At 41.5% G+C, this 18,041-nt stretch overlaps 2 protein-coding genes across 2 annotated transcripts in view; both read right to left on the bottom strand.

The window, feature by feature from the left end:
- The window catches only part of cltcl1 (clathrin, heavy chain-like 1), a 21,970-nt gene extending 8,079 nt beyond the window's left edge, over positions 1–13,891 (bottom strand). The window contains 16 exon segments of the mRNA XM_020593672.1: positions 1,321–1,463; positions 1,584–1,709; positions 1,805–1,968; positions 2,137–2,317; positions 2,473–2,637; positions 2,739–2,876; positions 3,034–3,156; positions 3,346–3,498; positions 3,729–3,929; positions 4,414–4,611; positions 4,746–4,919; positions 5,009–5,122; positions 5,319–5,480; positions 5,576–5,844; positions 7,651–7,858; positions 13,566–13,891. Coding sequence (XP_020449328.1) covers positions 1,321–1,463; positions 1,584–1,709; positions 1,805–1,968; positions 2,137–2,317; positions 2,473–2,637; positions 2,739–2,876; positions 3,034–3,156; positions 3,346–3,498; positions 3,729–3,929; positions 4,414–4,611; positions 4,746–4,919; positions 5,009–5,122; positions 5,319–5,480; positions 5,576–5,844; positions 7,651–7,858; positions 13,566–13,607 — 2,561 coding nt within the window. The 5' untranslated portion in view covers positions 13,608–13,891.
- Positions 13,892–16,392: 2,501 nt separating this feature from the next.
- Positions 16,393–18,041, bottom strand: part of LOC109956654 (B-cell linker protein) — a 6,559-nt gene continuing 4,910 nt past the window's right edge. The window contains exons 14-15 of the mRNA XM_020593949.1: positions 17,465–17,623; positions 16,393–17,288 (exon numbers count right to left, since the gene is read on the bottom strand). Coding sequence (XP_020449605.1) covers positions 17,172–17,288; positions 17,465–17,623 — 276 coding nt within the window. The 3' untranslated portion in view covers positions 16,393–17,171. The remainder of the gene's footprint in view (positions 17,289–17,464; positions 17,624–18,041) is intronic.

The raw sequence follows: 18,041 nt of genomic DNA, 5'->3' as shown, positions 1-18,041 counted from the left end.
AAAAGTTTGGTGGTGTGTGTGTGTGTGTGTGTGTGTGTGTGTGTGTGTGTGTGTGTGCGCTGGCACTGGCTTGCCGACCCACTGTCTCCATCTGTGGTTAACTGAGCTCTCTTTAGCAGAGAACATCTCCTCTCCCTTTTCTCCTCTTCTTCCATCAATAGAGTCTTTGTCAGTGTTGTTCTTCATCATTTATGCATTAATGCAACATGACATAAAAGGAAATAATGTCCTTAAAAATAAAAAATGTGGGCTAGTATTTTCAAAGTGATTTGAATTTAGAGTAGTGCTTGAAGCTTTTATTTGGTGGAGAGGAGTAAAATCCTGTGATGATCCTTCATAATGTAGCTGGGTGGCTGTAGTTGTTTCATCATGAGAACAATCATGAGAATAATTTAAGGGTATTGACAGATGGTCATTTTTTATGGCATACTCCTGAATCACTTCATCATCACTATGGAAACTGTGTGTGTGCTCCTTTAATTTGAGTGAACTGAGCTGAAGGTCCCACAGATTTGTTATATTAAACTGTAATCTTCAATCATCTCTAATTTATTGGATCCCCAGCTGCTTCTCTTGCTGCCCCCATCCTTTGAGTGTCTTTGCTTGTGCATGAGTTCGCATATACATATGTATGCCATATATGCATGTGTGTCCCCCAAAGCAATAAAGTCTTTCATTTTTTTATATCTCCATCTCCCATATTCCCACCCACACATAATTGAACAGCACTGCAGCCTGTGAATATTGTGTTAGAGAGACACCCGCTGGTAGGTGTAGGGAGTGCACTTCACATGTTACCTACTGAACATAGAAGCCCTACCCATTAAGGAGCTCAGACAGGTGCTACTAATTTAGATTAATGAGTGGAGTAGAGGTGGACTTTTTCAAGGCACAGTAACAGGTCTTTGAGAGCCAGAATTCTTGCTGTTTCTCAGGTGTTCAAATACTTATGTTCAGCAGTGCAAGACAAATAAATTCTTTAATAATCATACAATGTGATTTCCTGATTTTTTTTTTTTAATTCTGTCTCTCAGAGTGGGAATGCACCTACAATGTGAATTTCAGACCCCTCCATGATTTCTAAGTGGGAGAACTTGCAAAATCGCAGGGTGTTCAAATACTTCTGTTCCTCACTGTACATTTTTTAAGACATTCAAATAAATACCTATAAAGTACTTGCACAGACAAAAAATAATATCTATGCATTAGGTGCCAAGTCACTGTCATGCACAAGTATTAATCAGATGATGCATCTTTTTGCGACATACAGAAGCAGCTATGCAACATGACAATAGTGGAACCACTTATAATTAATCTCACCTGTTTCTCTTTTCTACCTCCTCCACCAGCTCATCAGTGGAAAACTGCCCTCTGACCACCACGATCAGGTTCTTGATGACATCCTCAGCACAGTCTACATCCAACAGTCCGCCTATCACTACTGGTAAACGACTAGGGTTCACCTGAAAACAACAAATGCAATTAATTCCTAATGGAAATATCAAAATGCTGTTTAAATAAAGGGAAACCTGAATTAGGTAGTCATCAGTTATGTAAAGTCTCATCAGTAGTCTTGATCTTACTTTCTGTACGTAGATTTCAATGTATTTCTGTAAATTGTTGCGGTAGAGGTAGAGCACCAGGTCATGGACAAAGTCAAAGCGATCACACACAATGATGAGAGGAAGCTGGTCTGTTAGTTTGGCCTCCTATGAAGACAAGAAACATTAGGCTTATGTGCGACTAATTTGATTAAATGGATTGTATATTATGTCACAAAAATTGTGGCATAAGGGCCTTTTACCTTGAGGAAGTTTTTAACCCTCTCTGGATCATAACAGTTGCTCTCTCTACAGATTCTCTCCACTTCTTTGATCTGGCCTGTCTTACAGGCAGCCTGGATGTACTTAAAGTGAACGTCAGGCTCCTGACTGAAATTCACAATTGACCCAAGGAAGTAAAACAAGCCTTGAAAAGAGATGGAAGGGGGAGAAACAGCACAAAGGTCAGCTCCATCTATTATTACTTATGGCTTGAACAAAAATGAGATAAATGTCTCATTTATAACACGTTCCCTCTCTTTAATTCAACATTACCAAGACTCATATGGCACCCCCATTCATGTGTGACACTTACCCTCATAACTTTTGAAGGATTCAAAGAGCTCCACTAATGCCTGAGTTCCAAGCTGCTCGTGATACTTGGATGCTACCTGGACACACAGCTGCAGGTTCTGTCTAATGTTAGCTGACAGCATGGCCCTTAAACACTCCAAAGAGTCTTCAACTGACAAGGAGCCAAAAAAGTTTACCAGCCACTACATGAAAAACCAGAATAAGAAGAGAAAACAAAAGGAGAGGGCATGGTGAAAGTGAGAGAGAGCATATCATCACATCATTAAAAAGAGAGTAAAAAGCAGTCGCTCTCCAGAGACTGGTATTCACAAGCTTGACCAAACTTTCATAGGCATACCTCGGGGTTGAGCAGATGTGTGTGCACCACAGCTCTCTTGATATCATACAGGTCAGTGTAGTGTTCAAGTGCTCTCTGCAACAGACCTGCCTTCTCGCACAGCTGTGCAACGTGGGCACGATCATAGTGTGTGAACATCTGGTTCCCCAGGATCGCATCTGCTACCTAAAAATTTAATACACACACAAGAACACACACATTGTGCAAACCTACTACCACAGGTGAAGATGGTTTTTGAAAATATGAGAATGAGTCTGAGCGTTCACCTGGGGGGCGTGTATAAGGTTCATCTCCAGTAGACGCGTCTGCAAGTGTCCTTCAGCTGGCCGGTTGTTCTTTAGAGCATCCAGTAGGAAGGAGGTGCACTGCTGGATCAGGCTGCCCTCCATGAATACATCAACAATCTACCAATAAGCAAGAGAAAAACGAGAAATGGATAAAAATAGAAAGTTAGGGAAAATTTTTTATTTTGATTTCCTACCATCTGTGAACCATTATTTTAGGTAGCATGCAAGGTGAGATTAGAATAGGATTAAGTGGTCATGTTGATGTGTGTTCTACCTGGTTGATGTTGGCCAGTGGCTCCTCATCCTGGACCAGCATCTGGGCAAACTGCAGTCCCTGATCTGGATTGACACGCATCACATTTCTCAGCAAAAACACCCAGTCTGGGGTGTAGCCCACCTACAACAGTACAGTTGGACAAGTTCAACAGTTCAATTCAGTGATCATGAATTAATACAAAGAAATGCATATACAATTTTTTATTTTCTTCTGCTAGCCAAAAACACCCTGAGCTTTACATGCAACAAATAAAAGGACTGTGTTCCATGTTTAGTTAAACAATGAAAAGTCAACCTGCTCCCTGGTTACCTTTTTAGCGTAGAGCACAATCTTCTGGAACTGACCAGTCTCTGCGAAGCACTGGATGACCTTGTTGGGGACGTTAGCTCTGAGGTACATACTAAGAGCAAGTGTGGGGTCAGAGGCTTTCACCAGGTCTCCCAGCTCCTCTGAGCACTCCAGCTACAGCACATATACAGTTTTTGTTACCAAATGGGATTTAATGATAACTACAGGGTAAACAAGCACAATTTATAGATGTGGAATTGTATCAAAAAGGTATCAAGTGTTTGCTTACACCTCACTTTCACCATGATCATTTTTCAACATCACTTTTTGAAATTCCACTCTGTATCTGCTGATCAGCCCAGGCTTATGAAAGCTGACTTGTTGCTCTAATCCTCCAGTCCTACCTTGTCCTCCTTCAGCCATTTCTCCAGTAGCTGCTTGCGGCCCTGCTGCAGGACAGGCCTGCACAGCTCCAGAGACTCAAACTTGTTGAGCTGACCCTGGTCGAGCAGGATACCAAAGTACTGCAACAGTGGAGAAGCCTGACCCGGCTGTGCCGGGACACTCTGAAACTTACGGATAGTCTCTGCCGTTCGGAGGATACCCTGAGCGGAGACAAGAAGGTAAAGACAGGAGAGATTATAGGTAATGAAAAAACAAGGACGCATATGAAATAAAAAAGTAATTCTATTATATCTTCTACTTTTTAGTAATACTGTGTTCATGTCATGTTGGCAGAATGGGCAGGACGGTCATAGCTCCCACTGAAACGATTCAGGAGTGTTCACACAGCAGTTCAGGATGGTGGCTGACCCCAATGTAGTCTGCTACAACTGAGGCTGCTCTGGGTCAGTTAACTGCAATGTTATTTTATTTTGTGTGACCACACAACTCGACTGCTCCTTATTACTGTTTAAACGACATGACATGAACACAGTCCAAAACTGAATCACAGTGGATCTAACAGGTATTATAGTTTTTAAATCATCAGCAGAAAAATACACTACAAGTTGATCCTACCGTACATTAAGCACAAAATAAAAATAGCTTCAAGTCCTTTTCCTAGTGTAGTAGCAGATACAGACTTACCTTGGGCGCTGATGCAGCAACCTTTGCAGCCTCTGAATAACTTCCTTGGGCAAACAGAGTGTTGAACTTTCTGGCAAAAAGCTCCTCAGCCCCAGCAAGGTTGGACCTCACAGCAATCCTCAAGGCTAGATCAGGGTTCTGCAGGACGTTCGTGGCATAGTTGACAACGTTCTCCTCTTCAACACACACTGACAAGACCTAGAAAGAAAAGAATAGGTGAGATTGTGTTCTGTGCCGCCAGAACAACACTTAAATATTCATCTTAAACATCAAAAGCTGTTACTTCAACAAAAGGGATAATTCTTGTTCCCCTTTCACTGCTAGTTTCTCACCTGTCCTTTCTTGTTGACCCCAATAATTCCAGAGGTGGCTTCATGAGGGGCAGTTACAAAGATGGTCTCTGCGCTGATTCGATTCATGTAGATACACACTCCAGTTTCCAGGTCGTACAGGTGAATATAACCGTATTTTGTGATCAAATATATTACACCGTACTTACTACCAATCTGAAGAGAAAGATGAGAGAGATTTCTAGCCTGAAGCAGTTACCCTTAGTTTTGGACAAAGCTAATGAGAAGCAGAGGTCTTTTCTTACCTGCATAGCTACAGGAAAATCTGTCTGGGCCTCTGGAGGGAAAAACACATCCACTGCTTTCTTGGTAAATGGCTGGTTTCCTGCAGCTGGCTGGCCAACTTCAATAATATGCAGCTGGAAGAAGAAAGCCCACACAAAGTATCAACCACAGTTGACAGACAAACACGGTAAAGTGGCTAAAGCACAGCCGAGGGCAGTCAATGCACATGAACAAACTGACTTTCTTGAACTTTTGTGCAATTCCAAGCTCTTTGTTCAGACACTAGACTAAATAGTGTGACAGCATGATGAGTGAAATCCTTGTGTACACCTTTCCTCCAGCCTGTGAGCGCACAGCAAAGCAGAAGAGGGTGCAGGGTTTGGCATTGCCCTCCAATTTGAACTCTCCAAAGGCAGCAGCGTGGCCCTCGATGGGCTGGGACACTTTTCTGTCAACAGAATACAGCTGCATCGCCCCAACCACACGGTTTTGCTGCAGGTCAAAGGCAAAACAAGAGGGAAGAGTTGATGATATCTTTCCATTATCTTCCACTGTATGAGGCATGAGTAAACTGTGTCCTTTCATACCTGTGCAGAAATCCCTATCAGCAGTAGCCACTTCTGTTGTTCGTCAGTTCTGTAGTTAATGATCTGACATCCCGCCAGACTAGCATGCCGATCGAATACTTTGGCTGGTTGGGAATCCCCCTCCATGCTCCAGTGATACACAGCTGTATCGGTCACCAGGGCAACAGTGTTTACCGATATCCACTTCCAGAACATGACTTCCTCAGTCATGGTGTGGGCCTTCATCTTGCTCTTCATCTCAATGTTGAAGATCTGCAGCGTCTTGGCAGCTGAAAAGAGGTGAAGAAACAGAGGGAGGAAAAGAGACAGGCAGGAAGAGGTCGATATCTGAGCCTCGACGGTAAGATAGAGACAGCTATCAGTACTGTTTTTATGACCTGCATGGCAACTACTATAAGTCTGTAACACATTTTCTGCTGATATAATCACTTTATATCTATAAACTATTTATACCAAGCTAATTTTGGCATAAATAATGATTAGAAATACAAACAAAAACATTTAATCAACATTTCAACTGACATGTAAATGAATCTGTGCATACAGTACTTGAGATAAGAGCCTGTTTTGTTTGTCAAGTTGTCAAAAAAAAAAAACAACCTAAATTACAAAAATTATTTATAATCTAGCCACACGGGGTATAAGTTTCATTTTATTTGTGCAGATATCAGTCTCTGAAATTTCTGCCACCACCTTAACACAATATAGTTTACAGCACTGACTGAAAAAAATACAATGAAAGTATAATTAAAGAAGTGAATAAAAATGTCACTGCTACTGTGAATAATCCACAGACCTCCATATGGGCAGGTTTGACACAGAAACTAGGACAGAGAAGGTCTGTTTTTTCTATTAAGGGTGTTTTACAGGCCAAGTAGAAACCATTCTGTGTGCAGTAGCCTGGCTGACACATCCTGGATACAACTGACCTCTTGCTACAGGTCAGAATGACTAATGGACTAAACCTGAAAATACTACAGCCATAATAATGTTTCTGTACCCTAGAATACTGTTGTTAGTCCTTATAGTCCAATACATAACTAAACTCCACTCACAAATAAAAAGTTACAGATAAACAAACAGGTGAGGTAATGCATGATTCACGTGAATACAGCTGTTGTACAAACCCCCACCGGCACACACAGGTATGACACATCCCTTACTGTATATGCAGCAAGGAAAGATCTGAACATTGACAAGGCTGCAGTCACACGCTCCCGCAGTCACCCCAAGATACACACAGTGCTCTAACTGTTTACTGTAATATCTGATGATACATACCAGGCATACACTCCACCAGCACACAACAAGTCATGTTAACACATGTATAGTTCTCACAAATGTAGGCTATGTGACAACGGGTTAGGTTGAAGCAGGGGTGTGATACTGAGGCAATTTAGTGGCAGTAGAAGTCATTGTTTGTCTTCTGACTGATTAGTGGTCAAACTAGCTCTATTTGATGTGAGGTATGTGGCAAGCTTTTATGAGAGAGACATGGCTACTGTATCACCACAATAGAGTGCTGGATGGTTAGACAGACAGAAAGCAACTCACCATCTGAGAAATGACAGAAAGCAAGGAGAAAAGCAAAAGGAAAAGCAAGTGTCAATCAGATAAGAAAAGGGGAGACCGATAGAAAACAGGGAAAGGGCAAACAGGGGCAGATTATTGTCAGAGGGAGGGGGGGGAAGGAGAGAGAGAGAAGCATTATAGGCAAATCATACTCAGTAGGGCTTGTGCTTCAAGGGCTAGATTCAATGGCACAAAATCAATCTGCACAACCAATTTACTACATAAGGCAATAGAAGTGAGTGCACTCTATATTTACAGCACTGACAGAGCATTAGTCACCGCATGACTGTGGCATTCCCACAGCAATAATAGTACATGGCTAAGTCTGTTAAAACTAAAGACAAATAAACAGCACCAATGTCATGCAGACTTTATTCTGGGAATTTACAAGGCAATAATAATCTAAGCACTTGGTATAAAGCCACCAATAATATTTCTCATTTAACAGCCCTTGGTGTGGCCGTCTGAATGGGCCTCGTACGTCTCACCATATATGCTCTTACCTTTCAGGGCGATGACCTTGCTAGCAGGGTTCATGATGGCACTGTCGGCAGAGATTGGTCTCCTGATTGGGTTGGAGGGGTCAGACATGTCCACGATCACCACCTGATTCTGCTCTCCCACCTTCTCCCTGATGCAGATGAACTTGTCTGACTCCATGGTGAGATAGCTAAACCCGATGTTGGCTGGGTTCACGCCCAGGTTCTGCAGCTGAAAATATTAAAAAAAACAAAAACAAATTTTAAATACAGCAACAATGACATTCCTTCTCATTACCCAGTGAGATTGCATAATTTTACTTTAACCTTAGGTAGCATTTAAAAGCAGCTGTTTACAACACTATAACTATAAGCAGTCAAAAATACATTGAAACTTAATTATGTCTTTGTCACAATATAACTTGAGGAAGAAGAGGTTAAAGTTGACAAACAAAATCATCCATACATCAGCTTCCCACATTAAACTGAGTTAGTGTGCTGTGAAATCTTTACTAAGTGTTTATAGCTTATAAGTTGTAATCATGGAATTTGTTACCTAATACTGACTGGAAAGGATGAGACGAGTTAGCATTTAAATGGTGTTTGAACCAAAATATGATGAATGAATAAAAACACAGATTACCTTTATTTGGATTAATAGATAAACTCAGCCAGAAGTGGAATGTTCCAACTAAATGTATGACCTCGGTAAGAGTCGCATCTCCATCACAACAACAGAAAAATGCAGCTTGAAAAATGAGCATGGCGGCAGTAGCTGCCGTTTGCCTGGCAGAGGGAAAAGCAGCAAGCAGCAGAGGAAAACAGTGTTTTGATTAAAGTAGCAGCAGGTCCAGCCTTCCAGGGATACTCTTAAAGGTTGTTTCCCAGACAGGAAGTCTGGTGGCACATGGAGCCAGGGAACAAGCATGGGTGCATGGTGGACAACACAACACAGCTTTATTTTATACTCTTAATAAACAGTAGCTGATAATAATCTCCTCAATGTACTGAGGTTTTTTAGAACTATGTTTGAACATGTTTTATTTGCAATAACATTATTGTAACCATCATCACTTCTCCACAATTATACTGAAAAAGTAGTGTTACACTATTTCAGTAAAGCCTGTGATTAAATCCTGACCCTGCATTTAAATGGCTATGTAAGCAGCCAGCTGTAAGAGAAGTTTAATTAACACTAACTTATTCAGCCTAAACCAGTCTGAGACAACGCTGAAGAAAATCCCAAACAGAGTTCTACAAAAACAATAAATTGGATTTTTTAATAAAGCATTTAAGAAGTCCCAAGATGCAACAAAAAAACAAGCTGATGTCAAATCTTAGCAGAATTAATAAACATGAAACGCTCCATGTAGGTTAACTCCTGCTACACAGAGGAATTATTGTGCACAATGTCAAACCGACTGAACTGAGAGGGCAGACAAAAACATGCACTCTCCCTGCAATGACTGAACTGACTGCATTATGCAGTATGAAGCAAGCGGAAAGGAATCCGTAAGCCCATCACAAGGACTGTACTATCTTGCAGTTGGCCGTTAAGAGCAGGACAACAAATCACGACTGCTGAGCCATTTAAATCATGTAATCTACAAAACAGGAAGGATGTTAACAGTCAGCAATCAGGGGTGAATACAGGAGTCCCAATGAGAGGAGGCATTTTCTAACAAGTGAAGCTTTTTAATTAACCACATCAAAAAAGTTACATTTTTAGATTTTCAGATTAAACTGGGTAGGAGTGAAAGATCACTTCACCAGCAGGGACGTGCCATCACTAAATACAAATGGAAGTATAAGGATTTGGAATGCTTGTATGTCCTCGGACGCTTGTGCATTTCATGGTTTTGGTGAAAGTTAAGGAGGTCCACGTTGCTCTCGGGCACAGGCAGACACCCCCACCAGAAATGGGTGGGTAACAAAAAAGTGGTTTCAGTGGGTTTAAATAGGGTGAAAACAGAAGAAGCGTGGTTCGGATCAGGTCCCGCACTTCAGATAATTACATTATCCTTATTTAAAGCTGCATCATCACTGGATTTTATGTTAAGAGTGGATCAACATGCAATGTGAAAAGATAAGGCTTTCAGTGACACAGAATGATCAGCCCTCTCAGTTCTTCTAAGGTTTAAAGAGCTTCTTAGCATCTTTAAGCGCATTGTGTGGCTTTAGGACCCCCCCAGTGACATCAACCCTATTTTCAGCAATTAGTGCAACTTCATTGTTAACATTTGTATACTGCAGTTATATCATTTTACTGATCTTCAAAGTCCAAGCGAGTTGAAACACAAAAAATTTATTTGTGGTGTATTAATTTTTATTCTCATGCACTGCATAACAGTAGAACACAAGTCAATGACAAAGTATTAGTCAGTTGACTGAAAACTAATTAGTAATTGTGCTGATTCACTGTTTATCATTTTTCAAACATTTTTCTGCTTCAATGTTCTCAAATTTGAAGAATTGCTGCTTTTCTCAATTTTATTAGATCTGAAGCAGAATTCTCCTGGATTTTGGTCTATTGGTGTAACAAACTAATCAAGCTCTGTAATGGTCTTTTGAATTCCTATTCACTTGTTAAAAGACCAAATGATTAGGGTAACCAAGACAATAACTTTCAGATTAATCAGCAATGAAAGTAACATTTAATAGGTTGTAAGGCTGCACCAGTTTGTTGATTTTGCATAAACTAGCCATATCAAATTACGTATGAATATCAGAAAATATCCCGATCAATACAGTGATAATGACTTAAATAAAAAAAAAAACCCTCAGCCTTAACGCAGCGGTTTCTGTGAATGGAGGGAGGATGGGTGTTGGGAGAGACTTGTTGTGAAGCAGAGGAGCCAGAGTGATAAACATATACAAGACATGAAGGAGGACTGTACAGTGCAGCTCCAGCAACACAGGCCTTTGGCAATGTACAGCCACCCGCCCCCAAACCAGTCTCCTTCTTACTGAAACATTCCAGACTAAAATCACGTCAACTACAACCTACTGCCTCCACTGACCAATAAACCACCTACAGTAATGTATGTTGACACACTCAGCCTCCTATAAGCCCTCTTTCCTCAACAGCTGAGATTAACAAGCAAAAAAACAGCATCAACATCAACATGAGAAAAGGCAGCAGCACTTCGCTGATGATACAGCGTCAATGGTATCTGGTGAGTCATAGACTGGGTGGAACTGACACATCACATCAGCAGCTGAGGGTTTTGGGCTCATGAGGAGATCACACAAACAGAAGCAACGATGCTACTTCTCAACTTCTTGTACAAGTAGATGTCACCTATAGGTTAAGAATTATTTAGTATATCATGAAAACCTTACAGTTGCTCCAATTCATAGATAGTGCATCAAAATGCATGTGCATATGAAAGTGGTTGCTCATAACACAGTTTGCCGTATAACTTGAATACGGTCATATATGCCAGTGTTGTGTTTACAGCTTAATTCTGCTGCCCCCAGGAGCTAAATCAGCTGTTGCAGGTTTAATAATTTGTGACTCATTTCACATTACAGGAAGACACTGAACATTTCATGTCTAAATCACTGTTTTGATGACTGAACACAGACATTGCTGTGGTCGTAGATGTGTTCTGTTAGACTGAGTTAGACCGTTTTGTCATCCTGCTTTCTATCCTGATGTTATTTCCTCGATGGGGCCTGCTTCGCTCATCTTCCTACCACATCCATTGGTGTGACGTAGGAGCATCATTTTATCAGTACAGATACAGCAGCACATCAGGATGCTGTAAACAGCTGCAAAGCAGCAGGTTGGACTCTCCTACTTAACTCAAAAGGACAATGTTCAGGCGCTTCAGCACTGCAGTACAATTTTGCACTTACACAAGCTGCTGAAGTACATAGGCTGCTGCACTGAGCCATTAGCAGCCACATAAGCTGCAAATGACTAACACTTTCATAATTCAACAGACGATTTTCTGTCCTTGCCCTCCCTCATCTTGCCACCGACATAATCCACACAACATAATCCCAGTGTAGAAGTGTGATATAGGACTAGGACACTGATCCAGCTGGTTAATTAATGGCACACACTGACATGCTCACACCCACCCTGGACCTTGGATCATAAATCATACAGCACTAGAGTAAACACACAAGGAAAACAAAGAGTAATGATGGAGAGGGACTTTGTCACACAGCATAGTGCTTAATGACGGTGTAAGCTAGGTAGACACTGGTGTGGTGTGCGAGACTGAACATTACTGAACCTCTCACAGCTAAAACAATAGCTCTGAGATGCAGGCTTCATTCTCCGCATCTGTATTAAACACCAGAATAGTGTTAAGGAACTGTTTTGAGTGTAACAACAAAAGGTATTTGGAGCATTTAGTTTATTTGTTATCTCTTGTAAGTGCTGGTTCAACAGTCTGGTGCCCCATCATGGAGCAAGGTCTCTATGGCGCACTCCTGAACCTCAGTCCAGACACTGAGCTGTAAAAAAAAAAAAAAAAAAAGAAACAACTTGAGGCCCGAGGTCCTAGGTTTGCGAATTCCAAGCATTTTTCGCTCTGCTAGGGTCACCTCGATTCTGCTGGGGCAGAGCTGGGATTTCACAACAGAGGTGGAATGTAAACCTGCCTGCTGCTCATCACTGCAACATATTTAAAGGGAGGTATGCACTTTTGAGAGCAGTCGAATTACAACCCAGACATCACCACATACTGCACTGCTCTCCATCAGCGAGCAACGGCGTACAAGTCTCATCAATGCTGGTGGCCTGTAAGCTCTCTTAGCCAGCACAGCTTTTTGGTGGAGAAAGGACCTTTGGCTGATGAAAGCGGGGCTAATGGCCAGAGGAAGGGAGTGTCGGGGGTGCTCTGTGTGCTTTTTTTCTAGTGAAAGGCCATTTCACTGCTGCTGTTCCCATAACAACAGGCTACATACAAGGGGAGGTGGAAGGGTGCGTCACAAAGTTTCTCTTTTGGCTCCAAGACACCAAGCCCTAGGGTGCTATGGGGCATTTAACAGGGTCCAAGCCCAAGGAAAAGGGGGCCCTAGTGGAAATAGTTCCCCCACTGAAGACCAAATTACAGGCTGCTTGCTTTCCTGTAAAAGGGTATTTTGTTTTTATTTTTTCCAACCAAGAGATCAACCAAAGACTACAAGGCCTTTACTCTGTGGTGTGGATCATTCTGAAGCTGTACAGAGGCCTCTGGCATAAAAAAACACCCACAAGTAGAGCTGAGATACACATTAAATCGCTACTAAACTGATGCTGTAACATAAACCTAGATTTCAAAAGGACTGTTAGTGCAATAGCCTGCTGTTAGAGTAATGTTTTGTGTTCATAAAAGCTACACTAAAGCTAAATGATGCACTTTTCTGAACTTGACAAACCCACTCTCTAAGAATGAGAAGAAGAAGTGTCATTGCACCATCAATGTGTTGTTTACATGTGTAGGTTTGGCCACAAGCAGCACATAAGATGGGCATTTGTTGAGACACTGACTGGTGAGGTTGTTGCTGCTGAAGGTTACAAAGTAGGTTGAGGTAGGGAATGACAACATGGTAGCCACAAAGTGCCATTCAGATATCAGTTAACCATGAACAGCTGAGCTCAATTGTCTGCACCGAAAAGTGTCAAAACACCACAGTTTGCATCGCGCAGACTGAAAATGACACCGGCGTTTATTCACACGAAGGGGAAAAACTGCGGCGTATCCACACGCACCGGTTTCGCATTGAAGCTGTACACGAACGGACTGGTGAATTTTTACAAGTCATCATCTGCCCGGCAGGAGAAAACTAGGCCTGTGGCTATATTGAGCACCACCCTGCAGCCCTATTTCAGATTGCATTTAAATGCGACATGTGCCGTGTGCGTGAGGACCAAATGGGCAAAGAGCTGCGCAAAAAGAAGCAGCTGAAATTAATTTAAGGGCTTTTCTACGTCTGCTTACCTGCAGATGTTCCTGAAATCGTATCGGTAGTATCTGAGCCATTTCTGGAGGATTTCTCTGTCTGAAGAAGCCGCGAGGAAGGAAAGGGGAAGGGGACAATAGGAGGAATAGAGGTGGCCTTGTTCTGTATGTGCCCTAAACGTCCCCAAACGTCAAAAATGATGGGCAATCGTAGGAGGTCTGAGTGGTATGCGCTGGTTTCACACGAATCCTCTGACTGTTCCCATTCACTAGTCCCCCTACACCAGTCCTGAATCAAAAAGTCCGCACCTCCGCCAAGAAATCTAGTCCTTTTCAACTACTACTGATCCCTGAGTGTAAACCAGTTCCTCCGCGAGCTCGTAAGGATACGGGGCAGTCCTAAAAATCCGCACTGACTTATTGCAAGTGATGACTTCACACAGATTGCTCCTGTTGTTAGGATTGGATTTCAGGAGTTACAGATGTTTTATTTACTGTTAGTATTATTTTGCTTTTATAATGATAGAGTTTAGTATGACTGTCTCTGTTTCTGTTTTATTAACAGCACCATGTATCAGTATTAACCTGGCTCTCAGCTTCGAGTCAACTTGTAGTATTTTTCATCTTCTTGGAAAATTGTGCAATAATAGATTGCATAGATAAGTGTCGTTCTGGAAACTATAGATAAGATACTGTTATTTTATGCTATTTTACAGACGTTAAGTCTGACGGGCTTGAACTATTCACTCATGTCTGAAGCATGAGTAAGAGGTTTTTACAACAGAATCAGGGAAGTAAGTGACACAGCTAACTGCATGTCCACTTTTAGTTAGAGAGAAACGCCTGAAAATAGAGAAACGCCTGAAGATAACAACAACACACACACATACATACTGCCTATATGAACATTTTAGAATATTTACGTGTAACGTACCACCCATGTACAGGGCAGTCCCAGCCCGAGAAGATAAATGTGAATGATTTTTGATTATCGAGGCTCTTGGAGACTTGTCATCTCTCAGAGCCCAGCGCTGTAATAACTCTGCATTTAACTAGAAGAAAATAAATCTACGTAAAGCGGATTCCTGTTTCCTGAGTGTTACTTCTTGGGGCCTTCAGATAAAAGAACCGGTTGTAGTTAAAACTGTCGTGGATTTTAATCCGTCAGAGCTGTCAATGCAGACGTCGGACGTGCCATTTGTACCCCTCCGCCACAGCCCCTTCCTCCTCCTTTCCACCAACTTCGAGAGCAGGGCTAGTGACAAGCGCCCCGCCTTTCCATCAATTCTGTAAAATCACACATGCTCATCTTTCCAAAAAGTGTGTTACTGCATGAATGACACACTGGTCTGTATCTCAGAGGACCGCTGACGTTTTAAAATGTTCTTCCAAGAAACTGCATCTTTTTTACTTGCAAAAAAATCTCATCTATTGCCCTTTCATCATCATTTTCATTATGCCTGGTTGTGCACAAATAAGAAAAAAAATACTCCTAAGAGTAAAAAATCAAGTTTAACAAAAACGTTGTCATACAGTGGACTCAGATTTTAAAGACATGATGAGACTGACACATTTTCGCACATGGAAAAAAAAATGAAAAACAGCATAAAAACAATCTTTGGTCCTTTTAAAGGTCAATCAGTTTTAAAAATATGCTTCCTTTTAATCAACAAAGGCCCATACACTACTGACGTGAATCACTGTCACACACAGGATGTCGCCACAAAGTACAATGTGGTTAAAAAAAGCTACAGATCTTAAGGTTTGCACAATACAGTACTGGAAGTTGGTAAAAAAAAAAAAAGAGAGAGAGAGATAAGTGCTACATAAACATTTATGATAATGGAAGAAATGAGCAACAAAGTTTGATAGTGCAGACACTTTTTTCTCAGTAAAGTACTTTATAATTTTGTTATGGAAAGTGCTGTGCACATGAAGTATTATGGAAAGTTGTATTTATAGTAGAATGTTCCAGCTATTAATAAAGCAGAAAATATGTTCCATGTACTATAATTTACCCTGTGATAGAGCAGAGTGAATACTGTAGGTCCCCATTATATTTTGTTATATTTCTGAGTGAAAAATGAAAGGACTAGGGGGCTTAAGTCACTAACCAGGTGTCTTTCTCTGTCCTGTCCTCGTTTTTTAGTGAGGCCGCAACAGTAACTTTTAAATAAATGTAAAAACACCCAGAAACTGAAAAAGAAATACAACAAACTCTAGCTTAAAATGAAAGAGTCTTACTGCATTAAAAGTCTTTATTGCTGCACTCATGATTGTAGAAGAAGTGGGTGGTCCACTATATGTTGCAAATCGCACAGTGTTGTTGGAGTCAGGCTGCTGACAACATATCAGCTGTAGTCCTGTAACAGAGCTTCAAGATGCCCCACACCCACCTGCCAAATTACAATGGTTCCAGGAAGTTTAGTTCTCATTCATGCCACGGGCCTATGCAAATACAGCAGCTACAGTCACATAAGCCATGTAATACGATTACACAACTAAGAAATGTATTATTAAAAAAAGTCTGTTTTAAAAAGCAAAGGACAGTGTCTGCTCTGCTAAGGTCAAAGGCTGAGTTTAGTCCATGCTACATATAAAATTTCAGTGGGACTTATTACAAGTTGACCATTTTTCCATCTCATACAAGCTGATATCCTTGTGAAGAGATTGGTCAAAGTGATCATAATGACTGATTTAACTGCAACTAAGTAGATAATGGTGATTCTTTGTTTCTGCACATCCTTATTCTGCCATGTGGGATTGTGGCAGGGTCAGTAATTATGGTTGGCCACTGAGGAGGTGGTTTCATCCTGGCAGGAAGCAGGTGACACACACACACACATGCAAACACACACCCGAGACAAGTCTCACACACACACACACACAGCTCCCAGTGTCTCAGATAAAGCCACAAACCCTTATAGCTCACCATTACAATGCTTGGACAAAAAAAACTCATGGGCATATGACAACATTCAGTCAAAGGATGTTCCACTAAATAAACCCCCCATACCACAGAAACCCCAACTAAAGAGCTGGAATCAGTTAAGGGATTTGGGTTAACTTATAGTTACTGGTCAGCAACAGTAAATTTAGGGAAACTATGAAAGTGCAGTAAAATGTAACATACAATATATTAGAAAGATACAGTATAGTACACACCAAATCTGTACTCATGACTAAAAAATGGCAATCAAGGGTTCATCACACATGGTCTCATTAATGTAAATCAGTAGGAAGGCACAAGCTCTTGCAATGTAGTTTGATATGAAGAGCAGAAGTTTACATGTTTGAGTTTCTCCATCCAAAGGCAGACACTTCCAGATGTTTCAGTTTTACATTGACACATTTTCCTTTTTTCCTAAAGAAGTTAACTGTGTTGCTAAAATGATGACATGGCACAAAAATGGTCAGAACTTGAATCTTTAGGTTTCAGTTTATGTTGCTGTCATGTGGCTGCTGAGCAAGAGGCTGTGAGCTTTTCAACATCTCTGCCAATATTTTAGTGCTTTGAAAGTTTGCATTGTCTATTTCATTATACTTTTGTGACCCTGATAGGATTTCCAAGTGAGAAACTTTCAGTCTTTGCTATCACTGTGTGACTCGTGAACATAACATCAGAGGATAATAGCAATGTAGTTTTTAAGGGCGTGCAGGGTGAGTTAAATATGTCGTGTGCTTGGCCTTGCTCTTGCTGTCAATCAAAAGCAGCTGGTTATTCCTGTGGTGAGAAATCATTTCATCGAGGCTGGTGAAAATCTGAGCAAGAGAAACAAATGGACAAATGTAATTACATTCAAAGTCTAACTTTCTAATTATTACGTAAGCAGCAATCTTTCCACAACTCTGCTCTCTTTGTCGCCGCCTTCTCTGTCTCCTTGCTGTCTCTCTTTACAGTACCTTCGCCTCTATCAAACCTGTTTATTTGCCCTCACCTCTTCATTCTTCTTGCCCCCTTTTCCGAGAGCATAGTCTTGTGTTTCCTCCAGGAAGCGGATGGGAATATTGTACACCTTCTGCTGGTAGAGAACAGCTAAGGTGTACGGCTGGCAAGTGTTCTGGGTCGAGCTGTGTCGGATGAGAAAAGCACCATCCTACAACATGGAAAAAGAGACGAAAAACTGGAAATTCTGAGCAAAATTGACACAATAGAAAAAGAAAGAATGGAGAAGAAAGCTTTGATAAGAGAATCTTCAATCCATCTCCATCTTCAATCTCTCCCTCAACCAGAGCATCGTTCCCACCTGCTTTAAGACCACAACCATCGTCCCCCTTCCCAAGAAGAGCCCAGTCACCTGCCTGAACGACTACAGGCCAGTGGCGCTCACCCCAATCATTATGAAGTGTTTTGAAAGAGTGATGCTAACCCACATCTGGAGCAGTATACCGGACACCCTGGACCCCCTGCAGTATGCCTACTGGCCCAACAGGGCCACCCCAGACACCACCACGGCTGCCCGTCCCTATTCCCCTTCTCACCTCGAAAATGGAGACTCCCACATCAGGAAACCG

Source organism: Monopterus albus, unplaced genomic scaffold (genome assembly GCF_001952655.1).
Source record: "Monopterus albus unplaced genomic scaffold, M_albus_1.0 scaffold20.1, whole genome shotgun sequence".
In the NCBI taxonomy this organism is placed as follows: Eukaryota; Metazoa; Chordata; class Actinopteri; order Synbranchiformes; family Synbranchidae; genus Monopterus; species Monopterus albus.
Note: the sequence above shows the minus strand (reverse complement) of the source record. Positions and strands in the feature narration are given on the sequence as shown.